General features: G+C 41.5%; 1 protein-coding gene across 4 annotated transcripts in view; it reads left to right on the top strand.

The window, feature by feature from the left end:
- The window catches only part of TTLL11 (tubulin tyrosine ligase like 11), a 117,997-nt gene extending 93,293 nt beyond the window's left edge, over nt 1-24,704 (top strand). For 2 of the 4 annotated variants that reach the window (XM_073314937.1, XM_073314934.1), the window contains exons 9-10: nt 5,145-5,251; nt 19,182-24,704. In XM_073314937.1, the coding sequence (XP_073171038.1) occupies nt 5,145-5,251; nt 19,182-19,471 (397 nt within the window). In that variant the 3' untranslated portion in view covers nt 19,472-24,704. The remainder of the gene's footprint in view (nt 1-5,144; nt 5,252-19,181) is intronic. The other 2 variants (XM_073314936.1, XM_073314935.1) reach the window with 1 other exon arrangement.
- Nucleotides 24,705-25,699: the final 995 nt, after the last annotated feature.

Genomic DNA, 25,699 nt, shown 5'->3' with positions numbered 1-25,699 from the left:
ATGTGCATAATACAAAAGCTTTCTTCTTTTATAATCAGTCTATTGCTCTGATTCCTTTAGTGATCGCTTCATCCAGTATTAGAGAACACACTTGTTTGCATGGTAGTGAACTGTGGTGTCACAAGCGTAGGACTGGGGGACACCCTACCTGAATTCTTGTTAATAGGAACAAGAAGAGAGTTCCCATTTTTTGCAGTTTGTCTTGGTATTTAACAAGAAAAGAAAAGGAAATGGCTAATAGGTGACATTGCCATTGGCAGCTGTAGAAATTGTCATTCCTTAAATTGGGGATTGTCTCTTTAAAGGAACAAGCAGCTTGAGCAGAAGGGCTCAAAAATAAAATCTTGGGTATTTTTTTCATACCAGTATCCTTTGATGTAAATGAGGGAAGAAGAAATTGCTCAAATATTATGAACAGAATTGTTACTGAGTGGAATGTTTTTCAAAATTTAGCATTCAGTATCAAAAGCTCTTCAAAATGAAAGGACACTCTGGTAATCTGTCTGTGTTTATCTTCCTTTGGCATTGGATACAGCTGAGTTTCCGAAGCTATTTGGCTGGTGGATTTAGTGTTTTGTAGTTACTAACAAGCCTCTCTCTGTAGGCACTTTTTGTTTTAAATTCTGCCTCATTATAAATGAATTTTTTGATCATATTTCCTTCTCTGAAAATACAGTAGATATAATCTGCAGGAGCCATATAGTTGCACTATATTCTGGCAACACGGATACTCTAACTTGTACCTCCCAAAACAGAACAGAGTGGGGAAATAAACATAATATACTCTGTCTTAATTCGTTTTCACAGTGTCCATCTCTTGAAATGTGCTACATGAGTCAGCAGTTTGAGTGAATTATGCTAATATCTGGCAAGCCCCATATTTTTTTTTCTTCTGGTAAAATGGGGAATATCTAAGTGTATTTATCTCACCTAAATCACTGTCTCACTATGCACATAAGAACAGTGTACGTCAGCATTTATTAAGTACCCTTTTTATGCAACTGGATGATGGTGTACTTGCTTTCTGTGACAGTGGCATTAGCTGTCGTGAAAACTGTTGTGATGCCACAAATAGAGGATTATCCGTTTGGCTGGGGAACAAACTGGAAGAGCAGAAGGACTCTAGTTTCGTATGACTGGCTTCCTAAAATAGTTAAACAGGAATCTAGAATTTATTCGTAGAGCTTAGTTTAGTTTATTTTTTTAAAGCCTCCATTTTGCTTTAACTTGTTCCCTCTTGCTCCATTTTCCAGCTCTTCAGTATGCATGTTTGAGCAACTGAGACTCCCTTATACTTGGATGGAGCAGGTGTGAGAAGGTTGGAGGGAATCTAGAGTACAAGTGGGTGTTCAGAGTAAGGGAGTCTATTACACCTCCTGGTGCTGACGTTGACCTGTCCTCTCACCCTTTTGGGAAACTCCTGCCTGCTGTTTTGAAGAATTAAGCTCCAGATAAAATGATTGTGTACCTGCCTGTGCTGCTTTGAAAACATCCAGCTAAATGTCAATCTGGATCTTTGCTTATACAAACGGCAGTTCTGAAGTGGTTAGGCTTGTCACTCAGTTCAGCTGGCATTGTGGATTGAATCTGTTGGGGACAGACATTATTGAAGAGTTATTTTTTCCTCCCATATTTGTATGTGGAAAAGTAAGTTCTGGGACATTGTAGCAAACATAATTCAGATATCACAAATGAGGAAAGTAATAGCATTGGAGACAAAGGTAATTTCCTTTTACAATACTTGTTATTTAGATACGTGTTTAGCTTTTTTAGAAGGGTAAGATCCTTAAAAGAAGATGGGCATAGACTGACCTGTGGTCCAAAGCTTTATTCAGTCGGAACACTTGGGCCTTTATTCCACTGCCAGTTGATGGTCTCTAACAAATGTTAGTATTTTTCATAGTCCAGATCTACTTGTTTAATTTCTAGTAAACCAGAGGAATGTGAGTGTGTTTGGATTGAGACATTGTGAAGAGGAGATATTGAAGAAGGGTGATGTCCCTAGCTTTGGGTGTATACCCTGCTGTTCCCAGCCAGGAGGGAGGCTTTCCAAATGCTGCTCACTGTTACACTGTGCACTAATGATTTGCATCAGGAAATTGCAACTTGCAGTGGCAAGGAATTCAATTTATTTTTTCATATACTTTTATTTTGTCATTTTCATTGTTTTTTAATGGCTGTACATGTTCCAGTTATGGTACACATATCCCATTTTCTGTCTTTCATTGACTATGACAAAATAAATAAGCAGCAGGAGCAAATGCACTCTTGAAATACAGAGATCCTCTTTCCATGCAGATGCCCTTAGCAGTCAAGAATGAATAAAAACAAATAGAGTTATATAGATAGAAAAGACTGTGGGGCATCTGCTCCATCCACAGGCCAGTGCAGGATTGTTCACTACAGTGTGTTTTTTACTGTTGAATAAAGCCTCGATTTAGATACCTTGGTGACGAGCATAGTATAAACGTTTCACTATAAATGACAGACAGATATTCTTCTGAAAGATTATTCCATAATTATTATTCTTCTTCTCCTTGTCCTTGAATGTTGAACTTGCAAAGCCATTTTGCAGCAGCCTCACTGGCGAAGTACAGAGCCCTCAGACCACCATCAAATCTTGTCAGGGCATTCGTCAGTGATGTGTGATGTTGTCTGCCTTTGGCATGTGGGATCGTCTCATTGGCCATAGGCGTGAAGGCTAGTTGCACGCTGACCTGGCTCATTCAGAATCCGTTCAGAAAGACCGAGGAGTGATGTGGCAAATCAAAGCCAGGTACAAACATGGTTGGGGTCAGTTATTAAGAGAATGGTTTCTGACTTTAGCTGCAGACCATTCTTCATGCCACATAGACATTGCAGAGAAATCTGGGCAGGGCAAGTGGGCCCACAATGGGTGCCTAACATACCTCATTGCAAGAATGTCTTCCTTCATGTTCTCTGGTGTCTCTTCAATTCAGCTCTAATATCAGTAAAATCTAGATTTTTCTCCAAGTTCTCCAGTCTCTGTGCCCTTCTTCCAACAATCCTCTAGTAAATTTATAAAAGATTCTGTTCTTGTTGCCCATGTCAGAGCATTTGCTAGATTCCTTTCCTCAAGAATGAAATGGAAGGTATATCAATGTGTGTGTGTAATGAGCAGGTGGTTACAAACTGTCCTCACGAGTTGTAGCCAATCAAAGCTTTACTTTCTTTCGGTGGGTTCAGTTTGTTCACAAAAGGAACTCAAAATGAAATACTATGAAATACAGCCTAAGCCCATGCTTGGCTGCACCTAGGGTACCTAGAACAGCTCAACCCACACTCTAGATCTCCTTTACCTCTAAAGAACCATTACCATCTCTCTTATAGCTAAGTGGGTTAAAAAGCTACTTGGAAGTGCGAAACAGCAAAACACGTAATATTTTCCAGCAGAAACATCTTGCAGGATCAATCTCTTAGATACTCCGTGTAGCTTTATACAGGCATTTCAAATGGATCAGTGAGTATCATTCAGTGGTAGACTCATAATAATAACAACTCCAGGAGGGTAGAACATAAGAGTCGCCATACTGGGTCAAATCAAAGGTCCATCTAGCCAAGTATCCAGTCTTCCGACAGTGGCCAATGCCAGGTGCCCCAGAGGGAACGAACAGAACAGGGAATCATCAAGTGATCCATCCCTGTCGCCCATTCCCAGCTTCTGGCAAACAGAGGCTAGGGACACCATCCCTGCCCATCCTGGCTAATAGCCATTGATGGACCTATCCTCCATGAACTCATCTAGTTCTTTTTTGAACCCTGTTATAGTCTTGGCCTTCACAACATCCTCTGGCAAGGAGTTCCACAGTTGACTGTGCATTGTGAGAAACAAAACTTCCTTTTGTTTGTTTTAAAGCAGGGGTGGGCAAACTTTTTGGCCTCAGGGCCACTGAGTATGGAAATTGTATGGCGGGCCATGAATGCTCCCGAAATTGGGGTAGGGGGTGAGGGCTCCAGCTGGGGGTGCAGGCTCTGGCGTGAGGCCAGAAATGAGGAGTTCAGGATGTGGGAGGGGGCTCCAGGCTGGGACATGGGGTTGGAGTGCAGGAGGGGGTGAGGGTTCTGGCTGGGGATGTGGGCTCTGGGGTAGGCTGGGGATGAGTGGTTTGGGCTGTGGGAGGGTGTTCCAGGCTGGGACCGAGGGATTCAGAGGCTGGGAGGGGGATCAGGGCTGGGGCAGGGGGTTGGGGTGTGTGTGTGGAGGGGGACCAGGGGTGCAGGCTCCAGGTGGCGCTTACCTCAAGCTGCTCCCGGACACAGTGCCATGTCCTACACGGAGGCACGGCCAGGCGTCTCTGTATGCCGCCCAGTCTTCAGGCGCTGCCCCTGCAGCTCTCATTGGCCACAGTTCCCGGCCAACGGGAACTATGGGAGGGGAGGGAGGGCAGCTTGGGGCGGGAGCAGTGTGCGGAGCCCCCTGGCTGCCCCTACACATAGGAACCAGAGTGGAGACATGCTGCTGCTTCCTGGAGCTGCGCGGAAAGCCCCTGATCCCGCTCCCTGACTGGAGCGCCGGAGCGGGGCAAGGCCCTGACCCTGCTCCCCGCCGGGAACTTGAGGGCCAGATTAAAAGGCCATAGTTTGCCCACCCCTCTTTTAAAGGGTAGCAGGTTGTAACAATTGGTCAAGCCATATTTTTGATGAGAAATAGTAAGTGGATTTTTTGGTTATCTCTTGCAAAACCCAGCTGATTGAAAAACGTATATAGCAGCTTGTTCATCCCGTTGTTTTCAGGATATTGAAATGAAGTTGAACACATTGAACATTCACAACTTACTTAGAGGTGTGGCAGTATCCACAACACTGGATCTGCTGATAGCTAGTCCCTATCAGAGCTGGTGTCCGAGTGCTCTGAGCAAATGGGAAGGCTGGTTGTATACATCATGTTGTAAGTGAGACCATACAGGACTTTCTCCGTTATAGCCCATGTACATTTAACGAGTGCTAATTTGATTGATATCTGCAGCAAGCTAGGTGACCATGGCTTTCAGTTGAGCTCTGTGTGCCTTCATAGTTGCCCATCTGGCCTGGATAAACCGTTTATCCCAGTTCCCTTCCCACAATTTAGCTAACTTTGGAAGTAATCAGACTTTTTCTTTCTTTATTTGGTTTATATTTAACAGGAACTGCAAGCTGAGTAACAGCAGTTTTTCAATGGCTTCCGTGGATATTCTGTACATTGATATCACAAGAAGGTGGAATAGTATGGGACTAGACCAAAGAGAATCAGGTAATTCCATTCCATACTGGGAGAGTGTGTAAGTTCCTGTTTCTAGATAGATTTTGCCCTTATAAATGTACATCCAGCTTCCACTAAAATTTGTGGGAACAGTGCCTCTGCATCTGACTGCAGAATTTGGCCCATTAGTTCTATACTAGCTTCCCTTCATGTGTGTAGGATAGGTCACCCTTGTTTTCAGGTCCTCATTGGACCTGGGTTTCACAAAGCCTCTTCTTTGTGCTTGCAGTTTTGCAAGTGTAATTTTGGTTTTTGGAGGTGCATTTACTGTCATCTGCACCTGCAAACTCATCTGGTGTTTGACGGCACTTTGTCTTCAGCCTTGCACTGAATTCAAGGCACTTGCCAATCACCTGTTAATGCACATGCTGAAGTGCCTTACATTTATGTTCACATAGGTAGATGCTGTGATGCCTCATCCAGGTCCACCAAATCCATAGTATCCTTAATAACACTCCCAGTGAGGTCTCCATTCCAGCATAACTTGGTGCACCGTGCATTCAGACAGTAATTTACACAGCTAATAAAACAGACATCAATTCAAGAGCTCCAAACAGATATGTCTAGCTGCTTTGTTGGTGAATTCTGCTCCCCAACTGGGTTATTTTTGGTAAAATCCAAGTACTGCATTCATTTACTTTTCAGATAGCCCGTTCCACCCTACAGCTCTTCATTCTCTGTCCTTGGCTTTGTGATGAGCAAGGGATGTATGATGGGTTGTAGCAGGAACTTACACTACAACTCAGCTATTAAATTGGCTCCAAATTTAAATGATATCAAAAAGCTTGTTTTTTTTTTTTCAAAAGAGAAATTCATTAAATAACAAAATTCACTGGAGCAGCAAGGGTAGGTGTTCCTATCAAGGTACTGCAGATGGCAGCTAAGTTACTACAGCTTTGTTGGCAATAGAGAGCGAGGCTTAAATCTGAACCTTTGAGGGTAAGTATTCATCTTAATTATCATTTTAAGGGCTAAGAGTTCTCATGTTTTAAATGAGTTCTGAAATTTTGCTGCTGGATTAAGCAAAGAAGAAGAGAACGGAAAAAGAAACCCCATCTCTAATGCTGAATATGTGTGGTAGCAGAAACATGCCTTTTTTGATTGCATTATTAAATAGGGAAATTGATTAGTAGTAGCAGAAGGAAGCTGTTTTTCATGTTTATTGCTTCAAACTAGCATTACCATCTGGCCCATTGTTAATTCTGGATTAGTTTTTCATGTTTTGTTTGCATCGTAAATTACTGTGTATAAGCAAAATCTGTCCAGTCTACTCGTGTAGTTGTGTTAGCACAGATTGTTGGTTTGTTTCTCAGTGTTTCTCTGTGTTTTGCTGACCAGAACAAGGAGATGGGGGAGAGATTTATTTTTCTGTACACTCCAGCTAGCAACATCCTCCTCCTCTCTGGCTTCCCTCACGCCTCCATTTCCCTCCTTGGCCCACACAAAATGCAGATCAGCTTTTGACACCCCCTTTACCACTTACCCAGGTTCAAGCTTCTTGTCTTAATTCTGTCTCTTCCTACTTAACCAATCTGTTCTCTTCTTGTGTTGCTGCCTCATCCTCTGGGCTCTGTTGGTTATGCCAGCCTCAGTTGCCACTTGTCTGCTCTGCTCACCACTGCCTTCACACTTCCCCAGGTGACACCCTTTATGCATGACAATGATCAGTTACACTACTACCCTCTCCTGTGTCCTATCCCTTCTCAAGACCCACTTCTGCCATGATGTCTTCAAGAAATCAGCAAATGTTTAGTGGCTAGGCTGAGGGCAGCTGGGGAAAGTCCTGATTTATCTATATAGTTAGAAAACTAGCACCTCCCCAACAAGTGTCCCTAAAAAGACATCCATTTAATTGGCTCCCTCACTCCCCTTCCTGTGTTTCTTGTCTGCTTAGATGTCAGCTGCTTGGGGAAAGGGGAGTTACTGTCTGTGAGCATGTCCAGTGTCCAGTACCGTGAGCCCTCCCAGTCCTGACTGGAAGCTTGGGGAGCCGCCATTTTATTAAATAATAAGAATATTTGTTTAGTCTCTTCACATTGTTCTGGCTGGGCCTTAAGGGCTAGTTCAGTTCTCATGGAAGCAGATGCTACTTACTGAAGACTGTGGAGATGCAATTGCTTATAATGGTTCCGAGTTTAGTCCTAAAGCCGTGAGGGCTTGATAATGCAGGAGAATGATAATGGGATATGGAACCTTTCACTTCTAAGGTACTAATGGGGTTTAGCCCTTCAAAGTAGGGGATTTCGTGGTACATTATTGTAATTAAAATGGACCATTCAGTCTTTCCCAGTCTACTCTATCTTGACAAGCTTGCATTGGACTGTGTGTGGATAAATAGGACTAGAGGTCAAACTATTCCAAAGTGACTAGTGATTTTGGGCGCCCAATTTGAGACTTAGAGTAGATTCTTAGGACACTGGGGAAATCTGGCCCCTCTTGGGTGTCTCAGGTTGGACGCCCAAAAATCATTAGTCACTCTTGACCGTCTTGGCCAGTCTGGTACTTTTCCCAACTAATGCCCTGTCATCTTCTTTTCTTTACTTGTGCTTTAGCAGTGAGGATTTTGTTCCTTGCTCTGCAGAATTCCCTTATCTAAAGCAGAGTATTATTACTATGTATTACTCTTATTAAACATTTATACTGTGATAGTGCCTAGAAGCTCCCAACAGAATTGGAGCCTGATAGTGTTATGTGCTGTATAATCTCCTATAAAGTCACAATCCCTGTCCCAAAAAGCTTGTGATCTAAGAATACAGTTCCCCTCAGCTTTGCAGGGGCAGAAAAGTTGGACCTAAAATATTTATACTAGATTGCTACCTTTGTTCCCACTAGTATCAGCTTTATACTTTGTCTTACTCTACATACCAACCACATACAGTAGACTAGTTTTTGGTATATCTCACAAGTCTCTTTTGAAGCTCTAAAGGGGCCTCTTTATGCATTCATAGAATTTCCAATAAGCTTAATGAAACTTATGTGCACACAACAAGGGAAGAATAAACTCCTTATGTCTGATACTTGTCTGAATGAAGATAAACCTGCATGGAGGGGAGCCAGAGCTAAACAGACTCCCACCTAGGACCCATAAAGGAAGCAAGAGTGTTAAAAGGCAAATTAAAACCCGCACATTTAGAAAACAATGACATTTATTTTAAAAATGACTTTTTTCTCTATTAGAGTTTTAATATGTACTCGGGACCCTGATGAAACTGAACAATAGGTAGCTCTAAATAGCTTCTCTGCTGCTTGTGAGCCAATCTAATTGTCATTTTTATTAAAAATGTGAAAGGCTTGGGTTTATAATATCCTCATGTAACTTTTGTATTAGGAAGTGGAAATGTGAATGACAGTATTGTCAACCAAAGGGGTTTGGGACCCCTAACTGCACATAGGCAAATAAAGCAAACAAATTTTGTGAAACTAGCCATGCCAAGGCAGTTATTAGATGTAAGCTCTCCTCATCAGTCATGTTCCAGGGTTTGTGGTATATCTGCAGTGTCTGCTGAGAAACAAAAGTGCAGAGCACCTGGGGGACGTCTGCCCATTTGGTTTTGTACCTCAGGGAGCTCGCAGAGAAGGCAGCCACGAAGGGCAGTGGGCCAAAGTCAGTTAGGATGTAAGCCACAGCATAAATTCCGCATCAGGTACAAACTAATCCTAAAATGGATGTAAATGGCAAAGCAGAACAACTTGTACCAGCCTAGTGAGTGTGAATGCATCCGATGAAGTGAGCTGTAGCTCACAAAAGCTTATGCTCAAATAAATTTGTTAGTCTCTAAGGTGCCACAAGTACTCCTTTTCTTTTTGTAGAATTACTGAGACTCTCATTCAAAGTGGTGGGAGGGTGTTGATACTCTACACTCTACATAATTTCCTTCTCCCCCTTTGCCTTCATGCCTTCTACTATTCTGCCCTAGTGCATGGAAAGCCCTTCCTCATTTTGATCTCTTCTACAGACCCACTTCTTCCATGAGGTCCATATGGCACACACAGAAAAGGACTGGATCAAGAGATAAACCGTACACTCCTTCCTCTGGCTCTCCCAGGGCCTCTTATCTTTCTGTGTCTTGTCTTGTAGTCTGTAGGGCCTTGGTTACAGCAACAGTCTTGATGCTTGTGTTTTGTAGAATGCTAACCTCAGTGTCAAATAACAGCAATAATATGGAGCAGGAAGCCAATTTTATCGTATTCTCTCCCCTGAGTTGGTTGTTTTGCTACTACCACCCCCCTACCTGGAATTCTGACTATTTGTGCATACCCACCAAATACCATCAGTCAGAGTTAGGCTGCTTTGTCATTAAAACCCACTTTAGAACTTCTTTACATCCAACTTGTGATTTTAAACCACATTTTAAATAAGTTCCCAATTTGGCTGAGAAACTTCGTGAGAATTGCATCTGTTTCCATGGCCCAATGACTTTCCAGACACAATCCACGAGAGTCGGCTTTAGAGAAGGGGAATTAGTAGGGCTACTCTAGGCTGAAGAAATGGAAGAGCTTGTAATAACGAAATATTTACAGGTTCCCACTTCTCAGTGAGAGATGAGAAAGCACTAATCCAAGAGAGTGAGTGCGATGAGAGGAGAGCTCAAGTGTGGAGTGGAGTTTGCCAGGGCATTCTGCCACTTAGACTTCACCTTCTGTTGAACAGTCTCTGTCAGGCAAATTAGAAATTGCTCACCTGGAATTTTTGTTTAAATAAAAAATATGGCAGCTGAAAGGGAGTCAGAACAACCCCAGGGCAAAGACTGCAAACAGGATGTTTCCGAAAGAACAACGCTGAACCCCTTGAATCCAAAAGCCAAATGAAAAATGTTTGTTAGGGTACGAGGGTTTATTCCTGGCTTCATCACTGATTTGCTGTGTGACCTTTGGCAAGTCACTTAGCCTCTCCGTACCACAGTCTAGTGGTCTGTAAAATGAGAGTATTAATATTTACCTTCCACACAGTGGGCATGTGAAGTTTAATCCTTTGCTTAACTCATTAAAAGAAATCTACCAGAGTTTAATGTCCAAATTTCACCTGCCCTTTGTATGTTGCTATATATTCTGTTTTCTTAGTTTGCAAGCTTTTTGGGACAGGCACTGTGTCTTCTCTGTGTTTGTAAAGCACCCAATACAATAGGGCCCTCGTCCTGATGAGGGCAGTATAAATAATGAACAACAATGATAGGTTTGAGGGTCTCCAATGAAAGGTACAGAGTCTGATGCCAGCTGGGCAGGAGTCAATACAAACTCCATTTCTCAAGCTCAAGGACTTTCTGTATAAGCTGTCCCATAGAATTCTTTTCAGAGTGGTAGCCAGTGTTAGTCTGTATCAGCAAAAAGAACGAGGAGTACTTGTGGCACCTTAAAGACTAACAAATTTATTTGGGCATAAGCTTTCATGAGCTAAAACCCACTTCATCAGATGCATGGAGTGGAAAATACAGTAGGAAGGTGTGTGTGTGTGTGTGTGTGTGTATATATATATATATATATATATATATACACACACACACAGAGAACATGGAAAGATGGGAGTTGCCTTACCAACTCTAACGAGACAAATCAATTGTCACTTTAATTAAATCAATTAAAGTGACAGTTGATTTCTTGTTAGAGTTGGTAAGGCAACCCCCATCTTTTCATGTTCTCAGTGTGTATATATCTATATCTATATATATATATATCTTCCTACTGTATTTTCCAGTCTATGCATCTGATGAAGTAGGTTTTAGCCCAGGAAAGCTTATGCCCAAATAAATTTGTTAGTCTCTAAGGTGCCACAAGTCCTCCTCGTTCTTTTTATAGAATTCTTTGAAAGACATATATTCTAAATAGTGGTATATTAACATGCTCAGTATACTATTCACCTGATGCTTTTTGTGGCTTTATACATAGATCTTAAAAGTGGTTTCATCTCCCCTAAACAAAAGTCTCCAATACACCACACAGATGTCTGCAGTATAAATCCTATTGTTCAGTCTTAAAAATGGGCCATTGTATTTAGCTGACTTGTGCCTATTCTAAGGGTTGCTATGTGTTTACTCCCTCTGCTTATATAATGGTGTTTTTGTTACTTCCTTTCAAAGGAAAACAAGCTAACTGAAATCTCAGCATTTTCCTCTTTCCAGAGTATGGCACTTATCTTTTGCTCCCACTAAAGGGTAGACTTTCTTTTATGTAATTACTTTTTTCCCCACGGTGAGCAATGGTAATAATAGATTTGAGTACACATTGATAACCCATGGGACTAGAGATGAGTGCACACACATAAATCATTGGGTTGACTTTGGTTTTAACATTTTCTATTTTTAAGCATAAAGGAGGGTTTTTTCCTCAAAAAATCTTTGCAAAATTAGTTTTCCAAATTAATTAATTTACAATTTTGTACTTAATGCTCAGCAAATTACTGCTGCACCATTAAATGACTTTGCAATATCGGACAGTGGAGATGCTATTACGATGGCTGCATTTTCTGCTATTTAACGCAAATTGCATTACATATTTTCCTGAGGTCACCAAAGAAAATGATTTGTTTATGAGAAGGTTTGGCTACTAGAGATAGACAGTAGTTTTCTTCCATTAATTCTTGTCTGGATTAAGCTCTGTAAAATAGGAAACAAAGCTGCTTGCTCTTATGTACCTTCAAAGTATTATTATTATTATCATGAGCATTTATATGGCACCCATCACCTTGGCATCTGAGCATGAGGCTCAAATGGAGAAAATCAAGGGATCCCCTGCTGTCTACTGTCTTCCTCTTATGCTGGTATTAAAATAGCCAGCCCAACACTTTGCACTACAGCCAATTGTAATACTCAGCCATAACTGAAAGCCACATGATGCCATTTTGGGACTTTACAGTACAGTTCTGTTGCCTGCCTCAAATCCCTGTGCATGGGTGGAGGAGGGCAATGTATAAAGAGCTGCTGCATATAGATAGTGTGGGAGGGGAGTGTATGCAGAATTGCTGCTCATTGGATTTGCCATCTTGTGCTATATGAAGAAAGGAATGGCATATTTAATTAGTCACAGAGTAGATTCTAAATCATCAAAAGCTTTGGTATATCATGGAGGCCAACCTCATGTAAATGATTACGCTATAGAGTCTTATTTTCTGCAACTATTGCTTTGTTGCACTAAGGTGGGTGTTATATTGATACCTCTCTGGGAAAACACATCTGTGATTACTTTACTTGTATAATCAGCAGATTAATAAGTATATAATATGCTGTAATTTGCTGGTAGTATTCACAGTGCGGGACACAAACTTGCACAGATAAGAGCATCTTACAACATGGAATTAATATATTAATCAGTCAGGCCCCAGTTCAGGAAAGTATCCATATTCAGAAATGTTACTTAAACACTTGCTTGACTTAAGCACGGACTGAGTTAAGCACATGTTTAAGTGCTTTCTTGAAATGAGACTTTGCTTTGTGTGCTGTACAATATGGCAGGACAATATTAAGGTAATGAATCATTTAATTTACCTAGCCTTTAAATATATGGTTTAGTGTTACAAACTCATTATTTGAAGGTATTGTAGTCTAGTATATATGTAATGTGCCTGAGGTATGTTTACTAATCATTCTTTTAAATATGTCCCATAGGTACCTTATAATTGGATTAAAGCCATGCTATGAAATCTTAGGTTAAGATCAGGACACTATTGTAACTTTTTAAGGCAGACTTTGATTCATTGGATTTTTTTTTTTTTTTTACTATTACATTTCGTTGAGATTGTGTTAAGAACCTGTTAGCAAATCTTGATTCATTCACGGGGTAGAAGTCGATGTTTATGTAAAAGCCTTTGGGACCTATTTTACATCTCTGCAAAATCCACTGATTTCAGTAAACACTTAACATTCAGTCTATTACTGTCTGATAAAATAGTTACAGTACTTTTACATTTGCAGTTAACACTCTTTAAATAGAAATATCTAAGATCACTTTATCTGTTAACGGTCTTGCCACCCTTTTTTATTAGTGGGAGACAAGGTTTGCCTTCCTCAATAAATAAAGAATGCCACAAAATATGTTTCCATAACTAACAAACCACTTCTGCGTAATACATTTTAAAAACGTTTCATGAGCAGTCAATCGTATTCTACACAGCCAAAGTTCCATGAGACAATCACAACGAACGATGAGTTGATGCTGTGACATCTTCAGGTAAATTAGCAATACTCTAGGCAATGTGTGTCTGTATTCTGGTGAAATATAAATTACATTGTTTAATGGGAGTCTAGGCTGACCTTTCGGTCTGGACCAGCCTCAGTTTGCTAATCACCATTCTTAGTGAGTTGGCTTGTCTGTCATTTAATGAAATGAAGAAAGCATACTGCTGTCTGATAGTTAGTTTCACTAGCCTGCTTTAGTGGATAATGATCTCCATACTTGCTCCGTTCACATGCGTAAACCTGAGACACACTAATTTGTCAAGATAGAGTTCAGAGGTGATTTTCTTGTTGCAGTAATGGCTTAAATATATCAAGTGTTATAACTTAAACTCTAAAATTGCTATCACATTCCAATGAGAAAATAAGGCTATATGTTTCTGACAGCTGCTTAGTTGCTTTTGTGAAATAAGTCTGGTGTTTTTTACTGGACAGATGTCCCCATCTCAAAAAATACCATTGCCATTGTTGGCAGCTATAGCTGTAAAACTAGGGATGGAATCAGGTTTCAGAGAGGTAGCCATGTTAGTCTGTATCAGCAAAAATAACGTGGAGTCCTTGGGGCACCGCTAAGGACTTCTCGCTATTTTTATGGATGGAATGACCATAGAGACCTAATGCCTTCACAGTGACAAAGGTGGTGTTTCAAGGTGAGAATTAAGTCACAGTGGGGTGTTTGAGGGAAGCTTGCATTGCCACTGCCTGTTGTACAGCACTTGCCCTATGAATCAGAAAGGAAGGATCCGTGGTTTGGAACTAGCCTAGGTCCTGGGAGACCCAGATTCAGTCCCGACTCTGCCACGGACTCCATTTGTGACTTGGGTAAGTCACTAAGCTTGTAAGTCACTTGTGCCTTAGTTCCCATCCGAACCAGGGAGATAATAGCACTGCCGTGTCTCACAGGGGGGTTGTGATGAGGATAAATACACTAAGGATGTGAGGCACTTTGAACTCTACTGATGAAAAGCACTATATCAGTTAGGTGGTGTTAGTTTAGACTCAAATGCTCACTTTATAATAAACTAAAGAGCTGTCAGGCTAGTATCTTTCAACTAAGACCTAAACCCAGTGTACTTAGAACAACAAAACCAACACCTCCAATCGAAAACAAACAACCCCTCTCCACACGCACACATATAGAGTCATTCTAATTATACACATATACATGTGCATGTACTTTTTTCTTTTTTTAAGGAACAAAGCGGTAGAATAATAAAAAATCACTCCAGCTGAGAATTCCCTTCCATAATTTATCAGTGTTTTATTTCTACAAAATGGCTCTTATCTCTCTCCTACATAAACACCAAGTGTCTCAATGATACACAATGGTAATTTGCTAGAATGTGGCCAGATATCACACCTGTAAAAATACTTAGATCCTGCTGAAGATCTAAAAATGCTTCACAGATGGTAATGAAACCTGCACCCTTAGACAAGTATTATTTTACCTAGTTTATCAGAAGATAAACTATACTATATATTAGCCTTATATATAACAGATGACATACACATCAGGCACATGGGGGAATATATAAAATATATTGCTCAAAGGAGTGATAGAGGGAACAAATGTAGTCTTAATATCAGAGGGGAAAATTGAATGCATGTTGAAAATAAGATAGTAGTCATCAGATGTTTAATAATGTCTGAATCGCTGCACTGTACTTGGTATAGCTACGTTAGGAACCCCCTTATTTTTACAATGACAAAACAGTAATGAGGTTTCCAGGTGCTCAAAGTACTGTCTCTGCAGAGGGAGGGTGGTGGTGTTTCTACAGAGAGGAATCATACAGAAAATGTGCAGACTTCCCCTTAGAATTTCACTGTGGGACCGAGTCTTTTATTTGAGATGAGTTGACTGAACTGTATTAGCAACAGAATCACAGGCAGGTGAACCGTCAAGCCCAGCATTTCAGCATTCGAGACTTACCAGATTTGTTTAGGGTTACAGTGAACCAGAAATTTTCTGGGAAAAATAAAAATGGAATGTGATATATCTGTACATAATAATCTTCCTGAGCGATCTGTGGCAATTTGGCTTTGAATTTGGCCCACTTCCAACTGTAAATCACGCCATAGCTGTTTCTGTTATTGTAAAACAGCAGCTTTTACCTTTTCCCATTAAATACTCTGCATGAGTGTCACTTATGGGGGGAAATGTGTGTGCTAGCGAATTGGCCCTTTCCCCACATGATAGCTCCCCATGACTGATAAAATAATGTACTGAGCTGGCAGCTGCTGCGTTCAGATAACCCAACAATTTCTTTCCAAGCTGTTTTACCACGGAGCTTGTAAGTGACCCCAATTGCCGTCTTAGTTAAGAGAAATTATACTTCAGACTGTAACGGTAATTTTTAAAAAGATGTTTTTTCTTGCAGCATCAATTAAACCTAAATTGAGTTTTAAAAAAACCCCTCAGCATCTTATCTTAAAATAATCCCCTTAAGTGTGTGCTCTAACTGGGTGAGCCAGTTAAGATGCAAACCAGATATGACAGCTCCTTGTTGCTGACATTCTACAAAGGTACAGTGATGCATAGGTCCTTAATTAAGAATTAAATAGGGTATTACGGCAAGGTTCCAAAATGCAGGAATTAGCATTATGTGCTGCTACCCTTTCCCCTGGCCATTGTAACATGCTGTTAATGTGATACAATCAGAGGACACCTTAGAAGTCCGGTTCTGCAGTGTCTGGCTTCTCTACGGGTTGTTTGCGGGGAATCAGGGAAGCTGAACTTTGCAGAGGAATCTTTGCCATTGCTCTGCTTTCCCTTATTGCACACTCCAAGAGCTTGGGTTTCCTACAATTGAAACAGATCATCTGTGCTAGAGGGCTCTGTTCAGGTTAAGCAGATTCTCTTTCCTGATGTCAGTAAAATTACACACTCACCTGGGACATATGTAGAAAAAGGAGTGGAACTCATCCTCCCACAAGTAATTTTAGCAGACTCTTTTCTTGGAGCCGACTAGGGGAGCCAGTCCTTTAGAATAACTGAGGTGCCTATGATCAATCTGCTGTGTGCCTTCGTCTGTCCCACCTTGGGATATGAATTTACCATCGTACAAATGTAAGAAGGGGTGGGAGTTAGTACTTGGATAGGAGACCTAAAGGAGAACCCAGCTTTTTGGAGGCAGTGGTGATGGTGACCCAGTAAGGGGTTCTGTGTGCATTCTATGCTGTGTGTGTGGCTGGAGGTGCCATCTCCTGGAGGAGGGAGAAACCTGAGCTCCTAACCCCTTCTGTTTGTTAAAGATCTCAGGGCACCTCTCATCAAAGCAGGGGAGTTAGCGCTGGTGTTTCAGCTGAATGTTTAGTCTTACCAAGGCAGGGTGAAGAAGGCAGCAGGAGCTAAGGGCTGCTGTTGGGAAGGAGAGAGAATCTGAGTATTCATCTGCAATCCCTTAATGAAGAACATTCAAGTCAAAGTACCAGTCCTTAGTGCAGTAAGGACTGACAGCAAGCATCTAAAAAATGCAAAACCATAGCAGGAGCAGCTTTCCCTGGAGAAAGAGACTTTAGAAAAGCCAAAGTAGGCCAAAAAGCTGCTGCAGAGAACTCATCCGAGCACTTAGGTGCCATGAGCTGAATATCCCATCTGTGCCCACAGTGCAGGTTCCAGTCTTTGCACTTGGCCTGTGAAGTACTGTGTGGCCAGCCAGGCCCCAACCTCCCATTTGTGGCCTCCTTTAGTTGGAAAGGAAAAGCAGCTGCAAAGAATTGTGGACTGGAAAGTTCTGCTTTTGCATGTGCAACAACAGAGTGTAAATTTCAAAAAAAATGGAGGGACTGAGTTGCTGAGAGGAGTGATGATGGAACATTGAGCCTTTCACTTCCAGGTGCCAGTTCGAATCCAACCTAGGTCAGTAGAGACCAAGTTGTTACCATCTGATGGCTGTTTGGTGACCTATGTGAAACGAGTTGGTGAGTCACAGTCCAGTTCCTAGTGGAAAAGTGTCCACATTGCCAACACCACTACCAGGACTGTCACTAATTGGTAGCCTTAGCGGGCATCTCAGCAGAAAGGCCAGATATGGCTAGCTGGAAAGGGCAGTGTCAGCAAAGAGGATAGGAAGTTTAGGATAACTCACTTGTACATTTCTGAGGGCACCCATTAATGGGACCAGGTTTACAGAGCCATAAACAGAAACACCCAGAAATCTGGATTATATTCAGATCTGAGATTTTTGGTTTAGTCCAATTGCTAAGAAGGCAAAGTTTAAAATGACACACTTCAGTTGCAAATATGACTTGTTTTTTCCTTGGGCAGATTATATTCTCTGGAGCTCAGCATGTATGTGTCAGACTCAATTTCAATGTAATGTCTGAAGCGACAAGAATCGGGGCTGATCTTGTGTCAATTCAATTTCACAACCTCTTAGAATCAGTAGTTCCTGTAGCCATTTACCTCCAGATGCCAGAATATCAGGTCAGACTGATGCTTGTAGAGATCACAGCATATCCCTATGAATAGGTTCTACTTTCAGGAATGTCACCCATCTATAACCCAATTTGGGCATGTTTGCTATTCTGGGACTGTCATAAATATAAAGGGAAGGGTAAACCCCTTTGAAATCCCTCCTGGCCAGGGGAAAGCTCCTCTCACCTGTAAAGGGTTAAGAAGCTAAAGGTAACCTCGCTGGCACCTGACCAAAATGACCAATGAGGAGACAAGATACTTTCAAAAGCTGGGAGGAGGGAGAGAAACAAAGGGTCTGTGTCTGTCTGTAGTCGTCTTGGCCGGGGACAGAACAGGAATGGAGTCTTAGAACTTTTAGTAAGTAATCTAGCTAGGTATGTGTTAGATTATGATTTCTTTAAATGGCTGAGAAAAGAATTGTGCTGAATAGAATAACTATTTCTGTCTGTGTATCTTTTTTGTAACTTAAGGTTTTGCCTAGAGGGGTTCTCTATGTTTTTGAATCTAATTACCCTGTAAGATATATACCATCCTGATTTTACAGGGGGGATTTCTTTATTTCTATTTACTTCTATTTTTTATTAAAAGTCTTCTTGTAAAACACTGAATGCTTTTTCATTGTTCTCAGATCCAAGGGTTTGGGTTTGTGGTCACCTATGCAAATTGGTGAGGCTTTTTATCCAACATTTCCCAGGAAAGGGGGGGTGCAAGTGTTGGGAGGATTGTTCATTGTTCTTAAGATCCAAGGGTCTGGGTCTGTAGTCACCTAGGCAAATTGGTGAGGCTTTTTACCAAACCTTGTCCAGGAAGTGGGGTGCAAGGTTTTGGGAAGTATTTTGGGGGGAAGGACGCGTCCAAACAGCTCTTCCCCAGTAACCAGTATTAGTTTGGTGGTGGTAGCGGCCTGTCCAAGGGGTAATATTTTGTACCTTGGGGAAGTTTTGACCTAAGCTGGTAAAGATAAGCTTAGGAGGTTTTTCATGCAGGTCCCCACATCTGTACCCTAGAGTTCAGAGTGGGGGAGGAACCGTGACAGGGACACTTCTTTTAAATCTTTGAGCTGTTTGATTAATGTGTCAAATACAAGGAAAATGTCTCATTTTGGTCTTTGAAGGGCAAAGGATGGGTATTTTGCTTGTGACCATTCTAGGCAGTTGCTTCTTGAATTAAAAAGGAGTTAACTAATAGCGAGAGAGAGAGAGTGTGTGTGTGTGTACATTCACTTCCAGTCTTTGGGATGAACAGGGGTATAGAAATGAGACATATTAGATTACAAGACTACAGCATGTGAGAGAAGTCTGTGCCACGATTCTAATATAAACTCTCTTCTTATTTGAAGGGATGTGCTTGCAAGCCTTCGTAGAAGCTTTCTTTTGCCTGGCTCAAAGAAGATACAAGTCACTCCCACTTCATGAGCAAGTGGCATCATTGATTGATTTCTGTGAATACCATCTAGCCATCCTTGATGAGAAGCGCCTGGTTTGCAGCCGAGGAATAACGGAACGCCGAGCAGCACTGGTTACCTGTCAGCCAGATGGACTCCACCTCACCCCAGCTACTCATGCGCCTCTTCTGAACCGCATGACTGCTGCCAATAAACTTACAGATTATAGAAATTATCGGTCTTGATGGGCGCTATCAAGGAAAAAAGACAATGACAGGGCTGGAAACTGATCCCTGAATACATGCTCTTGAGTTCTTCCATCTGACAGTCACCGTTATTTATTACAGCTTTCCCTCATTTATGCTCTTCAGAAATGACTGTGTTGCAAACTTCCCCTTCCACGTAATGACTCTCAGTGGAAATGGCTGTTTATTATTTCCCCAGTGGACATACAAGATAGCTGAAATGACAAACTGCACCTTTTATTCAGAGTTTATAGAAAATCATTTATGAAGACAAAGGGGCAAAAATGCAATGTTACGATATCATCATGGCATCATGGGGTTGGTAGCACTGACTGAGAGGAGCAACCTCACGGAAGGAATTTCAGCCTCAGTAATGTCTTAGGAGAAGCCAATTTCTGCAACATGAGCAACATAGTTTTTGAGCTGCACTGTGTGTTCTGGACATTGTTTTGAAATCAAGTAAGGAGATGCAAACTGGCATTTATAAATTTTGTGCTTTTTTAAAAACTAAAAGTGAAAATTATGCATTTGATCACATTTTAGGCTTTGTCTCTCTTTTATGAGTGTTTAACTGTATTTTGTTTTGTGTGTATTAATACAGATTTTGTCTGTTGGGTGCCAGCAGCTACATATTGGATTTTTTAAAAAGTCAATCCTAAAGCGCTGAAATCATAACTGCTTTTGGGACCCAGCTCTTTGTACACAGCCTTTGTTACTCCAACTGCTGTTATATGTCAAAAGAAAAGGTTAAAATGGCTACCAATCCTGCTCACCCATATATCCAAAACCAGCTCCATTAAGTTCACTAAACTGATAGGTGGTACTTCAGCAGGACTGCATACATATGGAGTGATGAGCACTGATCCTGCAAGAGAACTGCAAAGGCTCACCCCAACATTGTTCTCTTTTCAGGGTCAGGGCCTAGGAGCCAGACCTAAAGCCCCAGGAAGTCAGTGGGGCTTAAGTGGCCTTTGGGTCAGGCCTCGGTGAGTCACAGTTGGCAGGATCAGATCCCAAGTTGCTGGTTATGATCTTCATGGCCTTGAATGGTTGAGGACCCCGCCATTGAGATCTCCAATTTCCCATGGTCCAACACAATTAATAAAGAAATTTGGATTGATCCAAGCATTTCATCTTCTGGGACAAGTATGAGGGCATTCTTGCCTGAAAGCCTCTGTGAGAGTCTGAGTTTGAATTCAGGGCACAGCACTCTTCACTCCCATTGGGTTGGGAGTTGAGGGCACTTAGCATCATGTAGAGTCAGGCCCATAGGGCCTGAAAGCAAAGTCTGTTGAAGTCAATGGAAGACTTCCATTAGTTTGGATTAGGCCCTTAGTTACGCCTTTATTGTAGTATTATGGCAGACCTCTGAATTCATTAAGATCTAGGTCAGGTCCTAGTGGGTGTAGATCGGTGTAGCTCCATCTGATTGAGAGGCTTTCAAGGCATCTGGGCACCGTTACAGCAATAAAAAAGAGCAATGCTCTGGGGCCAGACTGCAAATTAAAATGAAGGTAATTCTCTTGTTTGGTCCTTTGGAGAGGAAAACAACTAGAATTGTTCATTACAGTTTAGTGCTTTATTTACTGCATGAGCACTAGCTCTCTCTGCCACTGCGTGTTACCCTGTAACTGTGCTCTGCAGATAGGAGCAATTCCATACTTTGTTTTTTATTTTAATAATTATTTGAACAGCTACTGTACATATTTTCTCTGTATTTGTAGAATGTTTTGGCCAGCATTCAATGCCGTCATTAATATTCTGTCACAGTACAGCACCAAACTGTGCTGAGCTAGTTTTTCAAGTGTCTGTTACTGTAACTAATGGATTTAACAGTAAAAAGCTAGACAAATTGCATATTGGATATTTTTGCTATCATTTTTGGACCGGGAATGGTCCCTAGAGCCGTACCTTTGCATATGTCCTCAAATTTCTCTTTAAAAAATATGTATTAGAACAAAGATGTACAAGAGAACACAGTAATCCTTGCTGGATTATGTTACTAGATTTCTTTTTAAACACAATTATATAGTTTACTCCTATTTCATAGGACAGAAGTTGTGGGACCCACTCGTCTGCACTCCCATTGACCTTATTGGGGGGCTAGCCTCAGCAAGACTTTAACACTTAGAACTTCGGTACGGTTGACAAGGAAGCTTCCATTATATAATTGCAGCTAATGGTAATGCACTTACCCAAATGGCTGCAGGAAAAAATCCTTTCTTTTATTCCTTAGAATTCAAGAACCAGGGCTAATTTGAAAGCTGTCCATGCTGTCACCGAGCTAGCATAGTTACAGGACATGAAGAGGAGGAAGTATGGCTTAGTGTTTAAGGCATTCTGGGACTTGAGTGGCCTGGGTTCAATTCCGTACTCTGCCACTGACTTTCTCAGAGATCCTGGGCAAGTCACTTTGTCTGTGCCTCATTTTCCCATCTGTAATACAGCAATAATAGCACTGTCCTACCTTACAGGGATAATGTGCGGATAAATACAGTAAAGATGGTGAGGTGCTCCGATACTGTGGTGGCAGGTGTTGTACAAGGATCTAAGATAGGATGGGCCAAATTTTGCACGGTTACTGCAAAATTCTGCAAGCAGGTCTGTTATAAAATTACCTATTTTTCAGTAAATTTCAGAAAAATGTTAGTAATTATCTACTGGATTTTATTACAAAAATTGTTGCTATTTGCAAAAAAGATTTTGAATGGTATGTTTTGAAATTAAAATTTCAGCAGTTTTTGCTGTGAAACTTGATCTTTGATTAAATTTCAGAATTTTGAAATTTGATGTTTCCTCTTTATTATAGGATTGAGGTAACTCAATAATCAAGCAAAAAAAGAGGAATTTTAAGAGGTGTTTTCATTAAAAAATGGTTATGGTTTAGTAAAGAAAGAAAACGGAAAATCTTAGAATTTCCAAAATGGTGGTGTAGCTGTGTGGGTCCCGGGTGCTGAGAGAGACATGGTAGTTGAGGTAATAGCTTTTATTGGAAATTGCTCCAGTAAAAGATATTAACTCACCTATCTCATCTCTCTCAATTGTCAGAGGTAATCAGGTGAATTCATTCCTTCACGTGCAGCATGCTAGCAAAAAGCTTGGACATCAGTTAAGTCCCACTTAAGCCTACATGGGGTTGCAGTGAGTGTTGCTAAAGACAGGATTTGACCCACTGTCTTTATTGTGATATTTAATGAAATTGTATGTAGTCTGCATAGCGGATCGTCTCCCAGGCAACACAGCGAGAACCCTGGGACCCATGCGCTTGTCCCCTAAACAGAGGGGTGAGAACGATAATACTTCAGTGTCAGACTGATAGTGGTGATCTTTACACTGGTATTCGACTACCGCTTGATGTTTCAGAGTTCTGTTAAACATCACTAAGGTCACCATCATTAGGGTGTTCTCCCAAATGGAGTTCTGTGGTGCTGAAGTTCTACACAAGATGTTACACAATGAAATACCGTACATGATCCTGTACTCCATGGATATTCCTCAGGGCACCACAGAGGAAGCCTACTGTAGGGCAACACAAATGGAGAGGGGAGATCGGCTTTTGCATTGACTGCAGTAGAGGAGATGTTAGTTCTAGAATAAGAGAAAGAGGCAGGAAAATCTGCACACCCTATTTTAAAGACAAGCGGAATGTCTTGGGAAAATTGTATAACAATCTTTGGTTTTGGACCAGATGATTTGGGACAGTTTCTCTCTCTCTAGGTTTTATATCCCACCCTTCATCGTGGTACCTGAGGGCTTTCCAAAATAATATATCCCCTTTTCCTAAATATTTCAGATTTTGCCTTCATGCAATGGGCTGTAACGACATCAGTGGTGTCAGACTGTTTTTTCTGTCTCCCTTCGGACCTACACATCCTATCCTCTAACCTGCTGTCCTTTAGGACAATGAAAAGCCCAAAAGAGTACAGTATATTTTGATTTCACATGCATTTTAACAGAAAAGTTACTGCTTCCAGTTTTAAGGCATGCAGAAAATCAGATACTGCAGTGATGGGCATATTAGAAATACCCGAGATTACACAAGATTTTATGTTTCCTCTGAACATGACCTTTGGGGATACATTTCCGCTGCAGTGGAGGATTTAGCAGCTTGACACCTGTTTAATATAATGGGCTATATGAATTTACACAAGCAAAATTTAGAGTTTATGCTCTTGATTGGAGAAAAGCTGCATGCAGCCTATAACTTCCTACTAATGGTAGTCAGTAGTGGTACTGCAGAGTGCAGTGAGAAGACAAACTAGGCCAATTAGAAACAATATGAACTGGACCATGTTAATGTCAGATGGCGCAGTACTTTTATCTTCTCAGACTTGTCCTCTCCTTTTTTAAAGGCAGATCTTTTCTCCTGCAATGGCCAGACTGCTTGAAATGTTTTGTGTATTGTGCAGTGAAGAGTGTAATTTTAGGCTGAAGCCACCATCCTCAGCCTTGTTTAAGTTTCATAAAGATTATTGCAGTATGAAGATAAAATGCCATGCTCCAAGTTTTGGCGTCTGTCAAAACAGATGAAGCTGAAAGGATCTTTTTTCACACTTTTATTGTAATATATTTGAAGACATTCACTAGTTGAAAAATGGTTGCTTCTCATTCTGTGGCATCTGGCATTTGTCTTGCGATTGGCAGTGTGTTACTAGAAAATAGCATACAGTTTCTCTCATCTTGTGATTGATGTCCTATAAAGATAGTCTTGTATAAGAGTTGGATTTGAAATGTTATGAATGTGAGTGCCTTTTCTTTGATCTTTCAAGTGGTACAATCCATGCCCTGAAATATCCATTTGTCTCATCTCATAACAGTTCTCTATCTAGGTGAGATAGAAGACTGCAGTTTGTAATAAACTCAGACGAGGGGGTCTCTATATATTGCCACTCTTTATTTGCTCTGATGGATGTAATATAGATTTTTCATAGCTTGTATCTATTTCTTGCTTATGTGATATAGCTGATTTGCCTCCAATTTTCAAAGACAAAAAATGCGTTGTAGAATAGTCAACACATTTGTAACCCAAAGTCCATGTATTTATACAACTGAGAAACTGCATGACATATTATTCCCTGTAGAGAATATATAGAACAGGGCTGTTCTTTGGGGACTTAATGGCAAAGTCACATTCCCTCTCTGCCCCATCCTCCATTTCTGGCAATTTCTTCTGAAACTTATTTAGAGTCCAAAGCAAAATGAATTTTACATAATCCTTGGGCTAGTGCAGTCTGCAAAAAAAAAAAAAAAAAAAAAATGACCAGAGAGGTTTAATTCAGGATATGAATACTAATGTCCTGATGTTAATCAGTAAATCCTGATGACTCATCCTAGGGAGAGACTGGTACTTGGATGTATTTTATTAGACTGGTTACCACGGAAATCTTTCCACTCATTCATGAAAACACCATATGGAAAAATCAAGCCTGTGTTCATCACTGTCTGACCTTGTTCCAGTTTCCTCACTAGCAATTGTTATGTCTGTTGGACAGTGACTGTTCAGCTTCCAGATATTACCCTGCTTAGCTTCCCTCACAGCCCTCCTTCAGATTGCCAGCTCTCCCATAACCCTGCAGTTCTGAGCCCCACAAGCTCTCTCTCAGCCCACCTCCAGCCTTCATCAGTCCAGCCCCCAACTCCCTCAGCCCCAATCCAATCAGTCCTCTTACCTTCTGCTTCCCTGAGCTACCTCTCACTCTCATTTCAGGCCCCCAAAGTCTTCCCCCAGTTACCCCCTTTGTTTGCTCCAGCTCCACTCCAGCCCCCTACTCCACCCATGCCCCCAGCTCTGATCCAGAAACCCCCAAACGCCACTCCAACTCCCTTCCCCCATCCTCCACAGCTCTAGTCCAGCCTCCTAGCTCAGCCAGTTCTGCCTCAAAATGGTCAATGCTTTTACCTGGGGCTCCATGTCTAGAAGTGGGGGGCACATCTCCCATATCCGCCCCTTCCCCCCCTCACATCCCTCGTCGCTGTGACACCCCCCCACACACACACCTTCTCTGTGCATCTTTGCCGACTGGTCATGCTTGAAGTTGCCCTAGCTGGAGGGGCCCCCAATCCCAGCTGTCCCCCTGTCCCTGACCTGCTCTCCTCCAGCAGCCCTTTTCCACTGTGGTGGGTCACAGCTGAACTTCTGCCAGTGACATGAATAGGGGTACATGTATACAGCTAGATCTGAGTGCTCCCCCGGACCCTTGTGGGCCCTGGTGCAACTGAACCATTTGT

The sequence above is a fragment of the Lepidochelys kempii genome, chromosome 16, assembly GCF_965140265.1.
Source record: "Lepidochelys kempii isolate rLepKem1 chromosome 16, rLepKem1.hap2, whole genome shotgun sequence".
Lineage (NCBI taxonomy): Eukaryota > Metazoa > Chordata > Testudines > Cheloniidae > Lepidochelys > Lepidochelys kempii.
Note: the sequence above shows the minus strand (reverse complement) of the source record. Positions and strands in the feature narration are given on the sequence as shown.